The following is a 22909-nucleotide window of genomic DNA, read 5'->3' on the forward strand; positions in this document are numbered from 1 at the left end:
ATTAATGTAAACATTACATAGTGGGTCCTTAATAAACTACCTGTTTTTTTAATTGATTGAAATAACAGAATCAGGCCTTGAAAAGCAAAGAGAACAAAACCTAAACTGCAAATACCATTTTTATATACTCAGAACTTTTCATGGAACGTTTAAACTATCAATTATATCAAAAACAGAAAATGCACAGATTTATATCTACTAATATATTGATCATTGTGGCCATTCACTGTTTTATGAAAAGATTATGTAGCTGAATAAAATTTTAGAATCAGAGGACTAGAATGCATCTTCTTGAATTCAATTGCTTAGAAATTTAAAAATATGTTCAAAATAAATATAAAGAGCTTTGAGGCAAACTAATTTTAAACTTAATTTTGAGGTTATTTGTATTCCGATTAGAGCCTTCTTTGACAATAAAACACTTGGTGTTTAAGATACTTCAGCAAAGATATTTTAAAAGTGTTACTTTATATTTTAGCATTGAAACGTCTTATCAGTTTCATATTATTAGTAGCAGAATTGAAATTAATGACAGGTATGGCAGGTACAATGTTACTTTAACTTGCCTATATTCCTACAAGTTAATGTGAGCCAGTAAAGCCAAAATGCAGGATTAGAAAGAAAATAAGTTTTCATATAGGCACCAAAATGACAGATATACGCAGTCAAGATAAATAAATTCCCCTTTGTGCCATATCCACAAATTAATTTCTCATTTTTATATATTATTGATCCCTTGCCTTTCTCTCAGTGAGTAGATGATAGCATTCTTCATTATCAATCCTCTGAAATAATGGTTGATTATTGTGTTGATCAGAGTTCTTAAGTCTCTCAAAATTATTTGGTTTTACATTGTTGATTTTATAGTATAAATTGGTTTCCTGGTTCTGCTTACTTCACTCTGCAGCAGTTCATACATACAAGTCTAAGTTTCTCTAATTGTATCTTCATTTCTCACATGTACTAATCTTATCATCTTGGTAAACTTAATTTTTTTGTAATGGAAATAGCTATGAAACTAAGCAGCTGATGCTTCTCAAATTCAGTAATTCATATCTATAAGCATTTATTTAGTGCCTTCTGTTTTCTGGGCACACATAGACAAGGACATTGTCTAATGTGTTTTTGTATCCTTCTCTAGTATATAGTTTGGAAAGCCTGAAATGTTCAGGTATCTACATATGGAATTAAAGATTCATATGGATTTGGTCTCTGGAACAAATCAAGATAGAGAAGTCAGAACCAGTAAGCAGGAAAAGAGGGACTATTATAAAAAGATAGCACTTCCCCAAGTATGAGCCCACAGTACCATTGCCCCATTTGGTAAATAATTCAGAAACTAAAACTGAAAGCCAAGTACTTCAATACTGTAATTGCTGTGTCATTTTGTAATCTTCTGTTTCATGATAAATGTACCATTTGAGTTGGTTCTTAACTTGCATCTCTGTATTATTTGATTAACAAAAGGAAACTCTGTTAGCTAGAATCTCTCTTCAGACATAGCTGGTATATTAACAAACAAATCTTTGACAAATTTTAGCTAAACCCACATAGAATGACTTTTTTTTTTCACCAGTAGTAAGTGCTCGATTTATTTGAATGAGTTGGTGAGTGCATGAGACCAATAAGTATGCATGGTAGGTGTTTTTCTATTTGGATGGCATTTGGGTCCTGTAACAACCTTACTTCCCTTTTAAAGTGATTTCAGTATCACACCTGGAGTACAGAAGCAGACCTGTGGCAACCTAAATATAAATCTGTTTTATAAATTTATTTATGTTAGTTGATTAAGTGTATCTGTCAAGAAAAAATAGATTAATTTCAAATAACTTCACTTGTGTTTTAAACATTAAAACCTTTATATACTTTATAAATGAAATGTATAAGTGGCATATTTTGTATTGACTAAAAACAGATTAGATAATTAAAAGATATTCATAGAATGAAAAAATAAATGTGAAGGAGACGACAACTCATAGAAAGTAATAGCCTATTGAGATTAAATTTGATAATTATTTTGTATCATAGTAATCACAGTTCCAGGTTAGCACTTACCATGTCGTTTTACTTATAGAGCCTGCAGATTCTCAATAAATTTTTTATGATAAAATTATTTAATTTTTTTTATTCTCAAGGATAATATATAATTATATAAATTTCTTTTGATAAGCTATTTAAATAACAAAGTGTTCGCTTTTATATAGTTTTATGGCTGAAGGTTTCCACAGTTTCTCTGAAGAAAAAGGGCAAGTGTTAGTAATTCCTACATGTAATTAAAAAATCTGTACTTTATTACTACAAGGAATCTATGATTTCATCAGTATGGGTACTCCCTTTGCCAGTGTAGATCATTACTTAACAGCTTTATGAATGTCCTTCAAGAATTGCATTAATTTAAAACAAACTGAGTTGATGATTTTTTCCAAATTTCCTCAAACACAGAGACATATTATCACAATAATTTTACTTTGAAGGCTTCACATTGGTAGGACACATCAGAGCTTAAAATATATTGGCAAGACCTTCAAGGACCAGTTCTACCTCTACCTTAAAATGAGGCATCAAAGGAGGAACCTTCTCTTGAATGGAGAAATTTAAATGTGTTAAGACTGAAAAATTGACAAACAATTTTATAAATAATAATAATAAGTGACTAGTTTTTGTTTGTATATTATGGAAATATTCCATCTCTATATTTGATACAATGTGATTATCTTTGGATTTGTATTCTGGTGTGAATAATTAAAAATAAATAATGGAATTATGGAATATTGCTTGCCCACACCTAGATAGAATAAAATCCACATGGTACCCAAAGGAAAGGAGAGTTGTCTGCAGATATCAAGCCTTGTATTTTTCCAGACTCATTTCTAGAAAGTGGTAGATCTTATAGACACTTTTCATGGTAAGGAGAGTGATGGAGCAGCAAGATTATGCTCTATTGTTAATAAACATGGCATTTTAGGAAAGTAACTAAGCCATGTTTTCCTTCCTACCCTCAATTATATTATTTAAATGAAACGTTTAATAATATGCATATGCATTTGTCACATATTTCATAGCTTCTTCCTTAAATAGCAAAACCCTTCCCTTCCTTCTTTCCTCATTGACTAAGAATCCTTATAGCATTTCATTCAGCTTTCCTAGTCTCTCCTCATTTATATCAAGGAAGAAGTTAACCCACATGTTAATATGAAAGGGTATGTGTGTGTGTGTGTCTGTGTCTGTGTGTCTATGTGTCTGTGTTTTTTCCCTGAAGTGCAAATATGATTTCTGCTGGATTTGCCTGGAAGAATGGAAGAAGCACAGCTCTTCTACTGGAGGCTATTACAGATGTACTCGATATGAGGTCATTCAGCATGTGGAAGAGCAGTCCAAGGAAATGACAGTGGAGGTGAGAGATGGGCCTAAAACCAAAAGGCCCAGCCAGCTTTGACTGGAGCTAAAGTGTCACTGAAGTCTTTTTGTTCTTCTCATTTTGGTTCTTGCCTCTCCCACCTGCCCCTGAAGGGACTGAAGCATTAAAAAGCTGGGGTTTGGGGGGGGGGGGGGCAGCTGGGTAGCTTAGTGGATTGAGAACCAGGCCTAGAGACGGGAGGTCCTAGGTTCAAATCTAGCCTCAGCCACTTCCTAGCTGTGTGACCCTGGGCAAGTCACTTGACCCCCATTGCCTAGCCCTTACCACTTTTCTGCCTTGGAGCCAATACACAGTATTGACTTCAAGACAGAAGGTAAGGGTTTAAAAAAAAAAAAAAGCTGGGGTTTGGGTTGTTATTTGGAAGGGGAGGGATGTATAGACAGACAATAACTTGTCTGTACATATTCGTAGAGAGATATGTCCATTTCTCAATAAATATACTAAAAAGTTCTTCAGAATTTCAAAGTTGTAGGATTTTATCCCTTTGGCTTCTTTCTTCACCAATCCTTGACCTAGGCAGGACTTGCCTTAGCAACAAGAGGGATAAAAATAGCACCAATCTTGCAGGTTTGTTGTGAAGATTAAATGAGATAATATTTGTAAAAGTTCTTAGCACAGAGTTTGGTATGTATTAGGTAGGCCTATATCAGTGCTGATCCCCTTCCCTTAGCAGAATGTCTCCTTAGGGAGCTATGTTGTACCTGGTACCTAATTCTGGTAGGACATATTTCTTAACCTAGCTAAGCTAGTCCTCAGAGATGCTACCCCTGTCCCCCATGTTTATGTGCTGAGCCTTTAAAGGTTACTCTCTTACCACAGTGGGTTATCACAACAAAACTTAAGTCCAAAAAAAAAATCCTACAAATTGACTAATTAAGAAGCCACTATGAACTATGTTTTTTAAAAAGCATTCTTTCAGTTCCTCAAGCATCAGCTTTTTGTTCATTTATATCACTGCCTTCTTCGTGTTTGTCATTTTATTCTCCATCATCTCTTCTCTAAATATATTCTCAGCTGTTGGCAGGTAATCCTAAGGTTTTGCAGAAGTCTGATTGAAGAGAAGGGGGAAGGGCCTATGTGTGTTTTCCTTAAATTTTAGCAAAACAGGATTATTGTTTCTAAAAGAAATAAATTCCCTAATATTTCTAAAGATTTTTTTCATTTTTATTGTAGTTCAGTCATTTTAGTTGTATCTAACACTTCATGACCCCATTTGGAGTTTTCTTAGCAGAGATACTGATATGGATTGCTATTTCCTTCTCCAGCTCATTTGACAGATGAGGAAACTGAGGCAAAGAGGTTTTAAATGACTTGCCCAGGGCCATACACCTAATAAGAATCTGAGGCCAGTTTTAAACTTGGGAGGATGTGTCTTCCTGATTCTAGGCCTCGCACTCTAACCACTGTACCACAGCTGATTTTTCTTTAAAGCATATAAATCATATTGTTTCTATTATTACATTCAATGTTAGTAGCTTGTGGGTCTTATATGAGTTATTGATAATGTACTTTGTTTATAGGCTGAGAAGAAACACAGAAGGTTTCAAGAACTTGACAGATTTATGCATTATTACACAAGGTTTAAGAATCATGAGCTCAGCTATCAGGTATTTCCCAAACTGCCTCAGATTGATTGAGTTCTTCAATAATTCATCTAGAGATTCGACAGGCTAATGGTGTTTTTCCTTCTCTTTAGCTAGAACAACGCCTTCGAAAAACAGCCAAAGAAAAGATGGAACAGTTGAGTAGAGCTCTCAGTGGAAGTAAGTTGTGTGTGTGTGTGTGTGTGTGTGTGTGTGTGTGTGTGTGTGTGTGTGTGTGTGTGTGTGTGTGTGAGAGAGAGAGAGAGAGAGAGAGAGAGAGAGAGAGAGAGAGATCAAAAATGTCATGTGAAATTAATGTCTTTAAGAAAGCAGATACCTTAGCATAGCTGATGATTTTTAACCTGCATTTATATTTGAACCTCCAAAAGTTAATTCTAAATAAAATGGCTACAAGAATTCTCAGACTATATTTTCATCTTTTGTTGCCATTTTAAATTTGTATGATCCTCTGCTTTTTTAAGCAGTTAAGGCACCAAATATTACCCCCTTGCTAAGTTAATCTCTTCTGATTCTGTTTAACATTCTATGGCAATTATACATGAAACTCCTTTCAGGCATGTTCTGACCATGCTCTAAAGTGGCCTCTTTCAGGCTTGTTGCTCATCTCAGCAGCCTGTACCTATCACCTGGAATGCCTCTCCCTTCTCTTCATGTGCCAAGTTCCCAGCCTACTAGCCCCTTCCTCTCCATCACCGTCAGACCCAGCTCAATTGTCAGCCCTTCCTGAAGAGTGAGAATGGGTCAGAATCACCATCATTTCCTGCTTGGCAGATGAGGAAACTTAGCCAAGGAGGTAGAGTCTCTTCATCTGAGCACATGGCTGCTCAGCCTTGAAGGCAGGATTAGAATCCAGGACTTCCTGGTTCCGTGGCTATCATTCTAGGCCCCTTAAAAGATCATTTGACCAAAATCTCTCACTTAACTGACAAACTAAAGGCTAGTGATGGGAAACCCTTTGTCCAAGATCACACAGCACACATCCTACCTTCTATTTTCATTGTTTTTGTGGGGGGTTCCTACACTCCATGATTGTCAGCTCCTTGAGGGTAGAGAGAGAGCATCTCTGTGTCCCTCACATGGGCTGATTGATGGGTAGTAACCAGGTAGGAGCTGTTGTTTGAATGGGAAAAGAAATGTCAGAAGCTCTTTAGCCTCTCCCTGTGCTAATTTCTCCTAAGCAGAGCCTCCCTGTGCTTTAGGTCCACACACAGCCCAGGGTGCCAGGCCCAGACTGCACCCCAGACTACCCTCCACGTGTTCCCAGTACCCTCAGCTGATTCACCTTTGTTCAGTGTCACCTCCAATAGGAGCTCTTAGAAAGTAAGGCCTGTCCCACCTTCCTCTTTATGTTCTCAGCTCTAGCATAGGGGAATTCCATACTACAGATTGCTTTTCCATTCATTTCATCTACTCTGGCTATCGTGCATAATGATCCAGAAATATCCTGGTCCCAAAATGTCTGCATTCTAATTGAGCATCAGCTGGGGTCAAGGGTCTATGAAAACCTGGGATACCCAAAAAGTATCACTGTCCCCACCTTCAGGCCTTGGACACACATCTACATGCTTGTACACGTGCACGGCAATCTAAGGACCAAGAAAACAGGTGAAGAACTGTCTCCTAACTTGACAGTGACAGGGGTCTAATAATTCTCAGTAAACTATCTAGAGCCTGCCAGAGAATAGGCCTGCATAAACAACCACTAATGAATTCAGTTCTACCCGGATCGGGATTCTCGAAGAAATATGTTTCAAGATCCAGTTTATAATTGTAAAACACAGTCAGTATGAAAATGAATAATGATACTGACCAGCATTCACTCACTTCCTCATCTTTACATCACACATAACAATATTTGTACCTCCCTCTGAGTTATGATTGTGAGGATCAAATGAGATCATGGCTGTAATATGCCATGTAAATGTCAGCTATTATCATCAAAGTACAGTGCAGGGTATACCAAAAGTTTTGAGCTATTAAACCTTGATAAAGTTTATTTTGCCCCAGGCTGAACCCTTCCCACTACAGGGGTATTAAAACTTAAAATGTCGTAGGGATTCTTGGAATATCCTACGTTATGAGACCTTTTTCTCCTTTCCTCTACCTTCTCATTCATTTCCCCAGACTTACTTTTATCTTTCCTTTTGACTTTTAAGCTTGGAAAAAATGCAAATTAATGAATAAAAAGGCAAATCTGAAATGATTATTTTATGAGGAAGATATTTACATTTAAATCTCATTCAGATGTTTAGTTTTATTTCATGTGATTTTTGAGACTGAATTTTTGTTTTTCTGCTTATTATTTAATGCAAAACTTTCATGTTTGGGGGCAGCTGGGTATCTCAGTGGATTGAGAGCCAGGCCTAGAGACGGGAGGTCCTAGGTTCAAATCTGGCCTCAGTCACTTCCCAACTGCAAGTCACTTGACCCCCCCTTGCCTAGCCCTTACCACTCTTCTGCCTTGGAGCCAATACACAGTATTGACTTCAAGACGGAAGGTAAGGGTTAAAAAAAAAAACTTTCATGTTTCCAAATGTAGCTTTATGCCCTTTTCTAGTTCACACCTAGGTTCTGAGATCAAGATATTCTCAAATTAAGGACTAATCAAAACCTGAACTTCATGGCATAGGCAGGGAAAACCAATGAAATATACAGGATTCCCTCATGAAAATATTCTGGAAGCCAAAAGGCTCAGATCCTGAAGAAACTCACACCCTCTTCTGGCATGGTTTCCTTATTCTCTAGCATTATCTGCCTAGGAACTAATCAAGAGAATTGCATTTTCTTTTCTTCCCATCACTTTGGGGGGTCCAAAGCTTTTCAGAAACTCTCTTTAAGAAGATAGTTGTAATTTATAGATAGAAAAGTTCCACAAGGATCATTAGAGAGGAGCAGCCATGTGGCTTAATGGATGGATAGAGAACTAGGCAAGTCACTTAACCCCAGATGCCAAGCCCCTAATGCTCTTCTGCCTTGGAAGATCCAGTGCTTACTATTGATTCTAAGATAGAAGGTAGGGTTTGTTTTTTTTTAAAGGAGGAGGATCATTTGAGAGATTTAGGTAATGGTAGAGTTGAATAAAGTGATTCTTAGGGCCAAAAAGGCATTAAAAAAAAATTTGTCAAAATTGATTCATACTAGCTAATAGTCTCTCTGAATAGTTCCAGATGTTTCTTGAACTCATCCATCTAACTAAAAGACTTACCTTTTATAAAAATCTAAATAATTTCCCTAATCAAACTATTTCAAAGGTAATTAATTCTGTTTAAGGGAGAAGATCCCTTGTCTACATTTTTATTTTTAAAGAAATCACATTTGCTTGTTATAATAGTATAGCTGTGGAGAAACAGTGTTTTTCACAGTGCCCGGATTACCTTGTAGCTGAAGGAGGCTGTCCAGATACCACTTTTATCGAAGATGCAGTTCAAGAGCTCCTAAAAACTCGGCGCATTCTCAAGTGTTCTTATCCATATGGATTTTTTTTGGAACCTAAAAGCACAAAGAAAGAAATATTTGAACTTATGCAGGTAAAATGATGCTTTTATTTTTAGGGTTATATAATAACATTCTTAGCATATTTGCTGCCAAAGCAAGCGTGTATATAACATTGTCACAGATAATCATTTTCTTTTTCTTTTAGCACAAAACTAGGCATAGTTTGCCTTTGAATATTTGTAGATTAGTTGTTTTTATACTTGAATTGTTATTGATTTTTCATTAGTTCTTAAATGTCAATAAGTTTATCAGTAAGAAATTAAAAGTTTGTTTCTTCAAACCCTGAGAAATTGACTTTTAATGTTGCATAATTAGAATTTGAATCTCTGGACTCTAAATCCCAACTTCCCATGTTCCTTCTCACCTTAGGTCCTTACATTTTAGAGATAAAGTGTGTGTGACCACACCCCTTTCTCTTTTCCCTTGAACACAACTGGGAAAACTGTACTTGGGCTTTTACTTTTGTCCTTTTATTTCTTCTACTTCAAGTGATTATTAATAAATCTTATAAAAGATAATACTTGGAGTTATTGGATATTAATTTTAATCTTACATTGTACAACTGCAAAAGGTTTAGACTGTAAAGTTTTCCTTCTGAGATTTTTAATAAGCATGAAAACAGACAATGGCTATCTTGATAGTTCTATAAACAGCCTTCTATTTGAGGAGAAAATAGTAAAAAAAAAAATTGTAAAATGCAGTCACAAAGCTAGAAAGTGGCACTTTTTATAATATAAAGTATAGTGTATTTCATTTGGTACCTATAGAAGAGGACAAGTAAAAATTGCTAACCCCTGATGCTCATCTGTCGCACACCAGCACTCACCTTAGCCCCATGCTAGAACCAGATTGTCTTCCTTCCAGTTGTTCTTACCCTCAGTCACACCAATCTCTGAAATCCGCTTCCCCAACCCCTTCCACGTGGAGCGCTCGCTTCACAGCCCAACTCAGACTCATCTGTTTCATGAAGCATTTCTTAGCTAACCATTACCGTGGGATTGTCTTGGGCTTCCTTTGCCCTCCCTTCAGCACTTGTGTGTGCAGTGCCTGGGAAGGAGCTCCTGGCAGCTCGGAATACTTACTGCCTGTCCCCAACTAACCCGTACATTCTCTGAAGAGAACAGCTGGGCTTGCTCTGTCCTCTCTGAGTGAGCGCAGGTGAACACATGTAGCATGCCTTCTTGTTGAGGGAACGCTGTTTTCCTGAATGTGAGATGGCTTCAGACACTGGACGATGACATAAACACAAAACCACCCATACACGTCATCACCAGGAGTCTGTCTTTGTTAGATCACCCCAACCTGCTCAGAAAACTGAGCTGTGCTTTCCATCTGAAAGTTAGAATGAGAAGCAGATTTTCAGTGTGTTCTGGAACGGCTTCTTTTTCTTAGCAGAGGCTATCTTTTCCCCCCCTAAAACAGACAGACCTAGAAATGGTCACTGAAGACCTTGCGCAAAAAGTAAATAGGCCTTATCTCCGCACGCCTCGACATAAAATCATTCGGGCAGCCTGTCTCGTGCAGCAGAAGAGGCGAGAGTTCTTGGCGTCCGTAGCAAGAGGAGTCGCTCCTGCAGACTCGCCAGAAGCACCAAGGCGCAGGTACAGAGCACGGTCATATGTCTGCGTTTGCCAAGTTAAAGTCTAAAAGCCAATTCATGGTAACGTGTTTGGGGTGGCCATCATTTCCTCCCAAATTCTGTCCCAATAGAACTTGTATTCCTAGGAGGAATTTCTATCTAGAATATTAGGAGTGGATGAAAGAATTAACTTTGAAGGTTTCCTAGTGCATACAGTCTCCCTTTTCTTGGCATTCTGAACAATATGTTATATGGCTTCCAAGAATTAACAAGACTCAGTGGTTTCAGAAATAAGGGGAATCTAGGTAGCATAGTGTAGAGTGCAAGGCTTAGAGTAAGGACTTGGGTTCAAATCTTGCCTCGGATCCTTTCCAGCTGTGTATCTCTGGGCTGTTTGCCCAGCCCTTGCCCTTCTGTCTTAGAATTTTTTATAAATATGGAAAATAAGGATTTAAAAAATCATAGTTAGAATACCTCAAAGGTATTACTTTAATTCAGTCTATTAAAACACATCCTTTCAGGTGATAATAAATTTAATATACATTTGTAATTCTTAGTAATTATCCCAGCATATAAAAGATTTTGGTCGTTTTTACTCACTTTCAGTGAGTCATAGTTTTATTTTACCAAGTTCTTACATATATACATGTATATATGTATGTGTGTGTGTGTGTATATATGTATATATATGTATGTATATATATATATAATAAGAATTTTGAATGAATATAAATTGTGAGGTTGTGGTTTTTAAAAATGCTAACATTCAGGGTCAGCTGGGTAGCTCAGTGCATTGAGAGCCAGGCCTAGAGATGGGAGGTCCTGGGTTCAAATATGTCCTCAGACACTTCCCAGCTGTGTGACCCTGGGCAAGTCACTTGACCCCCATTGCCTAGCCTTTACCACTCTTCTGCCTTAGATCCAGTACACAGTATTGACTCCAAGACAGAAGGTAAGGATTTAAAAAAAAAAATCCTAACATCCCAAGAAATAGTAAGTAGTAACAAATTTTATAGCCTTTAACATAAAATAAAAATAAAACCAGTGAGAAAACATTCTTATTATGCTGATTTTCATTTGTTTTCCATACTCCTGGTTTGAAATATATTTGATTTGTGTATGCCATATCTTCCCATGAATATCCTAAATACCACTTTGTTTTGAGGACATAATGGTCAGTGCTTTAATTTGGGGTCATTTTCAACCATTAGTTGTGTCATGACTCTTTGTTACCCTGTAGATCATACTACTGTGGGGTTTTCTTGACAAAGATATTGGAGTGGATTGCTATTTTCTTCTCTAGTAAATTAAGACAAATAGAGATTAAGCAACTTGCCTGTGGTCACACAGCTAGTACGTGCCAGATTTGAACACATACATTCCTGTGTCCGGGCCCAATACCCTATCCACTACACTATCTAATTGCCTTCTTACATTTGTCTTCCATCTTTAAATCATGGTTTTTTTAATTCCACAAGGGCCAGTTATATTAAAACATATAGCAGTTTTGTATAGTACCTTATGTTCAATAGATGCTTGTTTAATTTGTATTAAAAAAATCATGGAAGTTTATTAAATTCGATAGTTTTGAGTAGTTTTATTAGTAAAATAAGATTCCAGTAGAGGAATATTAAAGGTTTGGGTACCCTTATTGTTACAAGGTCAAAAGACTAACAATTTTCATTGTGGAAGTTCTATTAATAAATCAAATGGTATGTCTAATTTTTTTGTAGCTTTGCTGGTGGAACATGGGATTGGGAATATTTAGGATTTGCATCACCTGAGGTAATTGTTTTTGCATACCATTTTTTAAATTTGTATTTTCTTTAGTGCAATCATATTTTATACAAAATTGCATTTACATCTATTTTAAGCCATCCATGTTGACTACTGTGAGAGATACCTTCTCTTCGTTTTATGACACAAAACTGAGGGAGAACTAAATTTAGCCATTCATGGCACTGAATTTTATTAAAATCTTATCATTTTAAATAACTTTTTAGACACTGCTTAGTAAATATCTAAATGTAAATGTTTTTAGTACAAATGTATCTTTTAGTATTGATTCAGACTAAGTCTTTAGGGATCATGAATAAGTGAGCATTTATGTGTTTTTCCCAATATTACTTTAACAACCTGAGAAGGAATTGATGTTATTTTTTATATTAAAGTGGAATGAAAACTGATTTAGAATCCTTAATATTATGATCTCATATAGCAAACACTGAGCAAGAAAGCAATGATTAAAATCAAATATGAAGAGATCACTTCAGATTCGAACTTTTGGTGTTTCGTAAACATATGTGAAATGATGCTTCTTATTTACTATTAGCTTCTTTTAAGACTTCCACTCTATCCTTATTTTTTTTAATTATTATTTAGGAGGTTTAAGTAAATTAAATTAATGTAGCATTTTTTTAAATCATGAATTAAGCAGTAGCCTGAACATTTAGTGGATAGAGTGAAAACCTTAACTATTTAATGTTTTGCTTTTCTGAGATTTAAATAGCCACTGTCACTTTGGAATGATTTTATACATTTATAGCAATTCTTTGCTCTTTTATACTGCTCTCATTTTGTCTGTAAGGGCTGAAAACCACTTGTTGATTCTTAATGTCACAATATAGCAAAACTTCTTAAAATTCCTAAATATGTTGTCTTACAGTATTAAAGAAAATTGGAACAGAAGTGAACTTTATAGGGGTTGGATGGGGAAGTACAAGATATAATAATCTCTATACTGTACCTAAATAATAAATAGTGGAATCAGTCATTTTCCAAGAAAAGACTGTGGCTTATTTAAATCAGTTCTTCAACCCTGCTTAGCTGCTGATGATACTTGCAATCCCCTTAGATAATGACATTTTAAAAGGTGATGGCATAGCCAGGAAGATACTATTTGTGTGTGTGAATGATTTGTGTGCATGGAAATTTAAGGAAAAAATTATGTCAATAGAGAAAAGTATCATAATTGTATTTTTCCTACAAAATGCATTAGACAAACTTTATTTTTACCCAATCCTGTACTTTTCAGTGGTATTTTCTGTGATAGAATACCAAGTACAGCATCCGTGTCATTGTGATAAAAAATTCTACCCAGAATGAAAAACAATTCTCCAGCTTTCAAAAAAAAAAGCAATGAGTTTAAGGTCAGTATATATATGGGAAACTTATATATTTCAAGGCAAGCAAGAAAAATCTTTCCAAAAATAATCAGAATTATGTACTACCTAGATATGGAGGTACCCACTTAGGGAATAAATAGTTCATTATGTCAGGAATGCTGAAATCTTTTATTTGGATATTTTGATATTTATTTCAAGATGACAGAGATATCTGTGTTTCTCTTTAGAAGAAATTGCTAAGTTCTCTACAGTTGTATTTCCCATAGAAAGCAAAAAATTTAAAAATAACATCTTTCTACCTGTATTTGATTTTCTAAATTGATAGTTTAGCATTTTTACCAGAATCAAAATGTCGTCTTCACTTTGAAGCATCAACCTTATAGATTTTATTGCATATTTAAGAGATTACCCTAAAATGGGATAGGGCAAATGCTCTGACATGAAAGTTTCAGATCCTGGCATTATCAATGACAAAAAAGATTCATGGAATCATTGAGATTATGTAGAAATCATTTAAATACAACTCCCTACATTTTCCATTAACCCCCCTCTGTGAGACTCCTTGCAAATATTTGGGGAACTCTGCCTCTTGGAACGGCCCATTTATATTTGCTGGGAAACAGTTTCGTATATTGATCCAAGATCTGCTTTGCTACAACTTATACACACATTGGCCCTAGTTCTGTCTGTTGGAGAGGTGAAGAAGAATGATTCTGGCCCCAACCTGACTGTGACTGTGAGCAAGGAACTTGATCTCTCTAACCCTAATCCTTATCTGCAAAAAAGGAAAAAGCAATGCATGACCTTAGCCCAGGATCAAAGGGAAAGTGATCAAGAAGTCTCCATCTCCAGACAAATAGAAGTGATTGCTTCTTCTGGGGTAGCCAGCCATCTGCTTTTCATCTTGCTAAAAAAAGCAGGCTGCTGGAACAGTGACCATAAGACCGGGCCTGCCATTAGGAAGAGCTGAGTCCAAATCTGGCCTCAGATATTTACTGGCTGGGTCACCCTGGGGAAGTTAACTTGGCAGCCTCAGGTTCCTCAGTTAAAAAAGGAGGGAAGAATAATAATGCCCACCTCACAGTTGTAAGGATTGAACAGGATAATATTTGTAAAAAGCACCGAGCACAGGGCCTGTCTCATAGTAGACAAATATATAAATCCATATTTCCTCCCTTTTCTCTTCCTTTCCCCTTTCTTTGTTGGCAAAATTGTCTTTAGAGGTTTTTTACAGATGCCTCATAGAATTATTGCTGTGGGGTTTTTTTGGCCGGGGGGGTGTGGGGGGGGGGGTGTTGTACAGCTTTCCTCTGATCAGTTGATTTGTTTCTTCAGTTAAAAGCAAAATTTTTATTGCTCTGTCATGCTTGGTTCATATTGAACCTTTAATAGTGTCTAGTGATCCCTGCTTTCCTTATTGTTCAGAAGACATCTGTTTAATCATCTATTCTAGGATTTTCTTGAGCATAGATATCAAGATCACCCATCTACTGTTTATAAGAATTCACTCTCCCTGTTTGTAAATTGAAACAGCATTTATCTTTTCTCGGCTGTTTTAGCACCTCTTCCTTTCTCCATGATTCCTACAAAATGATTGAGAAGGATTCATTGATTGCAACTACGAGTTTTCTCAGTATCTATTGGTGTGATTCTTCCAGGCCAAGAAACTAAATGCCACTGGAAGCAACCAGTTTGCTTTCTGATATCTCTTGTCCTATTTTGTGTTTCACTTACTCCTGACTCTTTTATTGTTATTTACAGTAGGATAATCTTTCTCCTTCTCAGATGAATTGGTGAATAAACATTAAGTACATAGTAAGTGCTGAGAATATGTAAGATTTAAATTAATATAAACAACTCCAAGTATTAATTTTGAAATCACTTGACATAGAAGAAATTTTTAAAAAAGAAATAGAAGTTCAAAGCCTAAATTTCTAACGACATGTGTAAATTCTCCTGCCTGACTGAAAGCCAAGTTCAGCAGCTGCATTCTGGGAAAGAGGGAGTGAAAGAGGTGGGGTCACACCAAAATCATGTCCTCCCTACATTAGCATGTAGTATAAACATGCAAATGGGACTAGAGGCAAAAGTGAGGGAGGAATGCAAAGACATGGGATATAGATTGGGCTCTATGAGGTACCAGAGGGAGGGTGGTTGGAATGGCTAGAATTTAAAATTAACAAGAGTAATTGCTACTAAGCTTGGAAAGGGAAGCTAGAACCAGATTGTAATGGCTTGAAATGTCAAAATCATATTTTATCCTTGAGGCAGTAGTGATGGCCATTTGAGTGGAGAGAAGGGGATACATCAAAGAGGTGTTTTGTTTTACAAGTAGAATTGAGGCTTGGTAACTAAATTAGATTCAGGATTGGGAACACAAGTGAGAATGAAGGCTTGTAAAACACTCCCAAATTGTAGACCTGGGTGACTAGAAAGATACCCAGAACAAAAATAGGGAAATATGAAAGCAAGTTTGATTTTGAACATGTCAGGGAGGAGGGTTAACAGCTGTTCCATTAGAAATGTCCAGAAGGCAGTGGTGATGTGATGAAATTAGAATGAATCTATAGATGTCGGAAATCATCAACATAAATATGATAGTTGATTGCACAGGAGCTATTAAGCTCATTGAATGAGATCACATAGGGAGAGAAGAGGTTAAAGAGAGCCATAATATATATGATGATGAAAATAAAGGAGCAATTGGATCCATTATACATTTCTGTTAACGTTATGCCATCTAGACCAGTTATCCAGAATTGGTCATAAATTTTCAGGCATGACCCTTATGTAGATTTGGTTTTATTAATTGCTTTTTTTCAAGGGAAGGTGGGTAGGAGTGTAGTAAGAGGACAGGTGAATGGGGGGAGGGGCAGTAATCAAAACAAAAAGGGAAAAGGAAAGAATGTCAATTTATAGCAGTTCATGGAAAATGGCAGGCAAGCAGAGCAGTGTTGGAACCACCATGTTGAATGCATATCTCCAAAGAAACAAGCTGTACTTGATAGAGATTCATGATTTCAAGGGTAGTCCTTTTCTTCACAAATGAATGTTCACGTTGGTTGATTTTTAAAGAGATGTTATTCTGTCTACCCCCAAAGCAGGAGGTTTTATCCTTGCTCTTTTGCACCCAACAACTTTTGGTTTTGGTCTGGATCTATGGCATAATCAGAAGGACCATTTGGGAAAGAATCTCCCTCTTCCACTAAAGATAATTCATTGGTTAAATGGCTTGCCCAGGATCATTCCATCAACATTGATTGAGGCAGTCTTGTTTGACTGTTGGGCTGTTCCATTTACTTTTTTTTTTTTTAGCCATTTCTCAAAACAGTACCTTTTTCTTGGCACTTGACCTTACTCTTATAGGTCACTCTTTACTTGCATCTCTTTTGAACTTGAATTTGTTGGAAGTTCCTTATAAAGGCATGTCATTCTCAGGGGCTTTCCCAAAACTTTCTTCCTCATTGGCGGCATCTGAGATTGTATTGTCAACATTTCATTCTGAGAATCTCCTTGTCCTCCTGTGCACTTTTCCTTGTCTTTCCTGACCAAAAAATCTGCAGATTCTCAAAATTTTACATATAAACAAATTTCTAGAATATTTTAGTAATACATGTTGAGGGGATTTAATATAATGCTGAAATCACTAAGCAAGCTAGATTTGTATTTTGTAGACAACGCCAATTATTAATTAATTGAATTTATAATGAACCTAGCAGCATCCTACTGGTTCTATTCCCTGCTCTACATCTCTTCCCCTGCTCCCCTCACCCACCCTACCCATTACCCTCCCCTCCCCTCCCCCCCAGTTCCTAAAACCCTTAATTCTTTGTGCTTCTTTAACAGCCTCAAAACATTTGGAGTTTGTATTTTCTGGACCATCCTGATTAAAGAGAAACATCGTGTGCTTACTTGAAGATCTTAGGGATAATTGGAAATTTTCAGATAAATTGAATCTTAGGTCTGCTGATTTGTGTGAGATTGCCTCTTGGGTTTTCTACCAGAATGCATTAAAAACTTGCCTTTTTTTTTTAATATATATATATATATATAATGACTGTTGTTAATATCACTTGGCTTTCTTAAAGGACCTGTCACTGGGAACTTCCCTGCATGGGAACTCCTTCCATAAATATCCATTCCAATCCTAAGGAGGTACTATAACACATAGAGATTAATTGACTTCTCCAGGGTAAACCAGCTAGTTAAGAAATAATTTGTTTGAAACTTTCTGGCTCCTTGCCCAGCACACTGTCCTTCATTCCATGTTGCCTTTGCACAGATTTTGAATAACACTAATTTATTTAACTTTCATTTAATGTATCACTTTATATATTTTTTAAAACAAAATTTTCCCCAGAAGAAACCCAGGTATATTTACATATGTAATATTTTCCCACTTTGTGCACATCTAAAAAACTTGTCTGGTCTGTAGAACAGCTAGGAGGTAGGTCCCTGGCTGGGTTAGGTGGGCCAGACATCATCCAGTCCGATTGCAGGTCAATTTCACAAAAATAGAGGAAAGGAGTCGATTTGTCCCAAGTTGGAGTGAAGCCCACGAATACTTGAGTGAATCAATTACAGAAGCAAGGCTTTTTCAGGCCCTCTCACTCCAGCTGTCTTTGGCTCTGGAACTGCCTAGAATACCTCTTGATTTCCATCTTGATTTAGAAAGGCACAGCTCACTCAACATTGCACTCATGTCTTTTAGTTTAGCTGGAATAGGCTTAAATACATTGGTGCAGAGTGGGATTATTTTCTCAAAGTAGCTATAAAAATACTTGAATTTGGAGGTAAAATGCAATTTTTTTCATTTATGTGAAACTTCCTTTTGTAAGCACTTGTTGAAAGCCTTGGGCATGACTTTGATTTAACGTGAATCTGGTACTTTCTGTGTTTTACTCCAATGAATTTTGTAACTGAGCCTATACATCACCTCTTGTGATTTGTCTGGGATAAGCAGATTCACATGTTGACATTCCATCATCTTGATAGGCTCCAAGCCCAAGGGGCTTGATTCAGAAACCTAAAGCAACTAAAAGAAGAGGTGGCAAATAGTTGGGTGGCAGTGGTCCTTTCCTGCTCCCAGGCTAGATTGTTCCTCCTGTGCTGGCCAGGTCAGGAGGAGAGATGCCTCATGAGCCTTTTGTTAAAAACAGTAGGTATTCTCATCTCTGTTTATACTAAAGCACCAAATGAGGTTCTGTTTTAAAATTAACCTCATTACTTTTCTTAATTTAAAACATTGTGTTTGAACTCTAGTGTAAGCGTAGCCCTGGAGTTAATAATTAAGTCATCCCAATGAAGGGTAGCCATTATGTAGCAGAGAGAGCACTGACCGACCCCTACCGGTGTGACCTTGAGCAAGTCATTTAACTTCCTGGGGCCTCCTTTCTACACCTTGTAAAATACGGAGATGAGACTAAATGATCTCCTAGTTTATTCCATCCTTAAGTCCTATGACTGTAGAGTGGCAATGACGAATTATCCAGTAAATAAAGTTAACTTTTGATCTCTGCCCTCACATTTACTCTTTCAGTATATATAGGTACTCACTCACTAGTGGGTGCTTCCTCACCTCCCAATGAATGCTCCTACTTAGCAGTCAACCCCTGGGAAAGCCCAATCTAGAACCAGATGAGGTTAGAGTGATGAAGCTTTCACCATGTCCAATCTTAGGGCCTTTTGGGTCAACCTAGTGTCTGATACAACTTGCTATCCAGAACTGGAGCTTGCAAGTATTCAAGTTTCTGCAGGCATTTTTTCTGGCTGTTTCGTTTTCTTTATTTGATATATCTTAGCCTATGTGGCACATCTTATTTTAAGTTCCATTTTCTTGCATGATAAAAGCCCATGTTTTTGTGAAGACAGGTGATTTTATATGATGATATAAAATCACACTTTTTTCTCTAGGAAAAAAAGTATGCTTTTCCCTCTTCCTTTATTGACAAAAATTATTGCATGCTCCCCTGTATTTTATAACCTTTGGTTTATGCAGGAATATGCTGAATTTCAGTATCGGAGGAGGCATCGACAGCGGCGGCGAGGAGACATGCACAGTCTGCTCAGTAATACTCCAGATCCTGAGGATCCAAGTGAAAGCACCTTAGGTATTTCCATTTCTGAGACTCCTTTTCAAATTCTCTAAGTGCTATGATGAGTCCATTCTGTGAGCATGGGGAAAGCCTCACCCACAGGTGTGAGCTGTCATGTTTTTATGAAAGGTACCAATGATAGAGAAAAATTCAGCATCAGAGTGGCGCTATTGACAAAGCCACAGCTTATTGAGATTGCTTTGGCAATATAAAATGAATATGAGGGTGGGTGCTGGAGAAGAGGACAGTCAGGAGGGTAGATGGTAGTAAAATCAAGGAGGATCGTTTTCCAGTAGGAACGGGGAGCTAATATTGAGCCTTGAGGAATTAGGACGTGAACAGAGGAGAATGGGGAATGAGAAGAGAACATTCCAAGCAGAGGAAATTCCAAAGACAGAAATTAATATGCCATATTATGCAAATATCCCTGTTTATACATAACATAGAGTTCTGAATGAATCATCTTTGGTTCTGATGTTTTAAGGCCTCAAAATTCCCCATCTGAAAACCAAGACTATTAGAATAGATCCATCACTGAAGCATTATGTGACCTTTAGGTGCCTAGCACAGTGCTAGACACTAAAAAGAAAGGCAAAAAAAGAAAATACTCTCTGCCTTTATCAAGCTTACATTCTGTTGGGAAGACAACACATGCAACAGCCTACTGTTTGATGAACCCAAGGAACCCATCTAGGTGGCACCGTGGCTGTAGTACAGGCCCAAGTGCAAAGCTGACCTCAGACACTGTTTGCCTCAAGTACCAATAAACTTGGGATAATAATAATCACAGGTTATAAGGATCAAATGAGATAATGATTATAAAATGCTTAGTGCAGTGTCTGACAGAGTAGGTGCTTTTATCAAAATACTCATTTTTACCATCATTATCTCACTCTTCAACAAAAACTAGAAAGAGGGTTAGCAGAACTAGGTATAGACCAGCCTGGCATCAGATACCAAGAGAGGCTTCAAATGGGTATGTGAGTTAGACATACAGAGTGACATAAAAAACAGTCACATGGAGGAATTACCCACCAGATCTATGAATAGGGGGAGAGTTCTTGACCAAACAAGATAATGATGTTCCTAGGAAGTAAATTGGATCGTTTTGATTCCATAAATTTAAAGAGGTTTTGTATAAATAAAATGAATGTAGCTAAAATTAAAATTAGAAGAGTAGGAGGAAATTGGACAATAAAATTTTGGTAGCAATTTTCTCTGTTAATGGTCTCATTTCGAAGATAAATAGGGAACGAAGTCAAAATTGTAAGAATAATAGCTATTCCTCAACTGATAAATGATCAAAAGAATATGAATAAGCATTTTTCAAAGGAAGATGTCCAAGGTGTCAATGGCCATATAAAAAAATTCTCATTAATAGAGAAGTGCAAATGAAGACAACTCTTGGGAGGCACAACTTACCCACCCATCAGATTGACAGAGCTGAGGAAAAAAGGGAAAGCTGATCTTTTCATTGTGTCAGTTGAGAAATGATTGAACAAGTCCTCCCGCGTAGTCTATGTGTTCATACATGATGAGATACTATTGTGCTCAAAAAGGAAGCCTAAGGACCTGCTGTAAAGTAGAATGAGCAGAACCAGAACAAGCTAGACAACGAAAGTACTTTAAAGATAGACAACTCCAAAAGCCTGAAAAGCTCTCCAGGATACAGTGGGACTAAGTAGTCTGAGAGGGCTGGTGCTGGCGCCTGGCTCAGAGTGCAGATTGAGGCAGATTATTTTTCTTGACTAGACTTATTTGTAGCAGACTGTTTTTCTTGCTTCCTTAATGGTTGAAGGAAAGAATTTGGGACAAAATCAAGTAGAATTTGTCATAAGGGAAGAAGAGAAATGGGTTACAAGTAAGAGAGGTTTTTGCAAAAGCTGGCTGCATGCTAGGAACCAAGTGACAAGGGGTTCTGGAACACAGAGAAGGGATAAAGAGTGAACACCAACAGTTGCTCAGGGCTCTTGGACTTCCTGTCCCCTGGAGCTGTAAAGGTTTCTCTGTTGTTCCTGACTGAAGAACCCTTCCTTTGCTTCAAATCAAACTGTTCCTGTATGCTGATAGTGTTCCTGTCTACTAAGAAGATCTGTGAGCATCTAGCTTGAGCAAACACAGTGTTGGTGAGGCCTGGCCCAGCTAGGGTGGATCCAACCATCCCAAGTTCATTCCTGGTTATATACAAAGACCTGTTACATCCTACAAATCTGATCTGGGAGGATTAAGTAGTGTCAGGTTTAGCTAGTCAGCCATTGGGATTCTAGACAGACAGGCGAGGGCCATGGGAGCCTCAAGATAAAGAAGGCACCTCTGTGAGGGGGTTTTAGAAGCTGGGAGGTTAGTGAGACATCCCTTAGAGCCAGGGACCCCTATTCTTTAATCCTCCCTTTATAATACCTTGTTTTTCAAGAATAAATCCCTGTACCTTCAGCACCTTGTCTTAGAGATTGAACTGCTCACTGGTCCCAGTGAGGCAGGCTCACAGGCCTATCTCACTGAGGACTTCAATAATCTTAGTAACACCACCTTTGCTAGGGTCAGTATTTCATTGACTGCACCAGAAAGGGAAGAACCTAAAGATCTGAGGCTCTCAGAGTCAAACTGCCATTTTGGGCCTACTTGGACAGTTTGAAGCCAGTGTAGTAGTTGGCACTCTGAGCAGGCAGTTGGGGCCTCAGGATTTTCAGAGCAGGCAGAGCAACACAGTATCACCTAAACTGTCAGTGGAGGGTTTTTTCTTTTCAAAGCTACTTGGAAGTTTTACAGCGTCAAGGAACAAAAGTTGGCCTGAACCTAATGGACTTCTTATGCATCCAGTCTTAATTGATTCCTTATTTCTTACTGGTAATATTACCAGAATATTTTTACATCATTGTGGGATTTCAAGCCATAAATCCCATTTTAGATATTTCTCTTAGGAGAATCTTATCCTATGTAACTATAGTGTTGCTCCTACTAGTATGCTCTGACCAATGTAAACGAGCAGTGGTAGCATTCCTAAAAAAGACTAAAGGCTGCAGGATATATGACTTTTTCTGACACTGAATTGAAACAGCTGGTTCTGGCAATGCAAATTAAACCAACCTAATTGGAAGCTCACTATGTGGAACTCGGAAAGGGAAATGGAATGGGGCCAGGGCTAATAACTAAGCAAGGGGGCAATGAAACAACCAATGGACAATGCCACAGTTACTCTTTTTTCCATTGAAGGATATAATAGCCTTTGTTACACCAGATATGGGCACAGTTCATGTCAAGTCCCATAAGCAGTTCACATCTGCTGATCTGAACTCCATAAAGAGAAGAACACCAAACTTTTTTCAAAGAACCACACAAAGTCATCAAAGAATTTTAAAAGGCCATAAAAATTTATGATCCCGATTTTTCGGATTTTCAGCTTCTCATGGAAGAGCTTCTTACCAAGAGGGAAAGGCAACAGTTTATTGATGAGACAAAAAGAAATCTTGACTTAGCACCATGGCCAACTGGGAATCTTTATTTAGCATTAAATTCTGTAGAATCTTACAGAGTTTTAAATTGGGCCAGAGAATCAATCATAGAGGCAGTGAAAGCAAACTCAAAAAGATCTG

General features: G+C 37.3%; 1 protein-coding gene across 7 annotated transcripts in view; it reads left to right on the top strand.

The window, feature by feature from the left end:
• The window catches only part of ANKIB1 (ankyrin repeat and IBR domain containing 1), a 136335-nt gene that overhangs the window by 107959 nt on the left and 5467 nt on the right, over positions 1-22909 (top strand). For 5 of the 7 annotated variants that reach the window (XM_016426404.2, XM_056800187.1, XM_056800186.1 and 2 more), the window contains 7 exons: positions 3260-3394; positions 4939-5025; positions 5115-5181; positions 8404-8549; positions 9940-10118; positions 11830-11881; positions 19220-19331. In XM_016426404.2, coding sequence (XP_016281890.2) covers positions 3260-3394; positions 4939-5025; positions 5115-5181; positions 8404-8549; positions 9940-10118; positions 11830-11881; positions 19220-19331 — 778 coding nt within the window. The remainder of the gene's footprint in view (positions 1-3259; positions 3395-4938; positions 5026-5114; positions 5182-8403; positions 8550-9939; positions 10119-11829; positions 11882-19219; positions 19332-22909) is intronic. The other 2 variants (XM_056800188.1, XM_056800189.1) reach the window with 2 other exon arrangements.

This window comes from Monodelphis domestica, chromosome 5 (genome assembly GCF_027887165.1).
Source record: "Monodelphis domestica isolate mMonDom1 chromosome 5, mMonDom1.pri, whole genome shotgun sequence".
NCBI lineage: Eukaryota > Metazoa > Chordata > Mammalia > Didelphimorphia > Didelphidae > Monodelphis > Monodelphis domestica.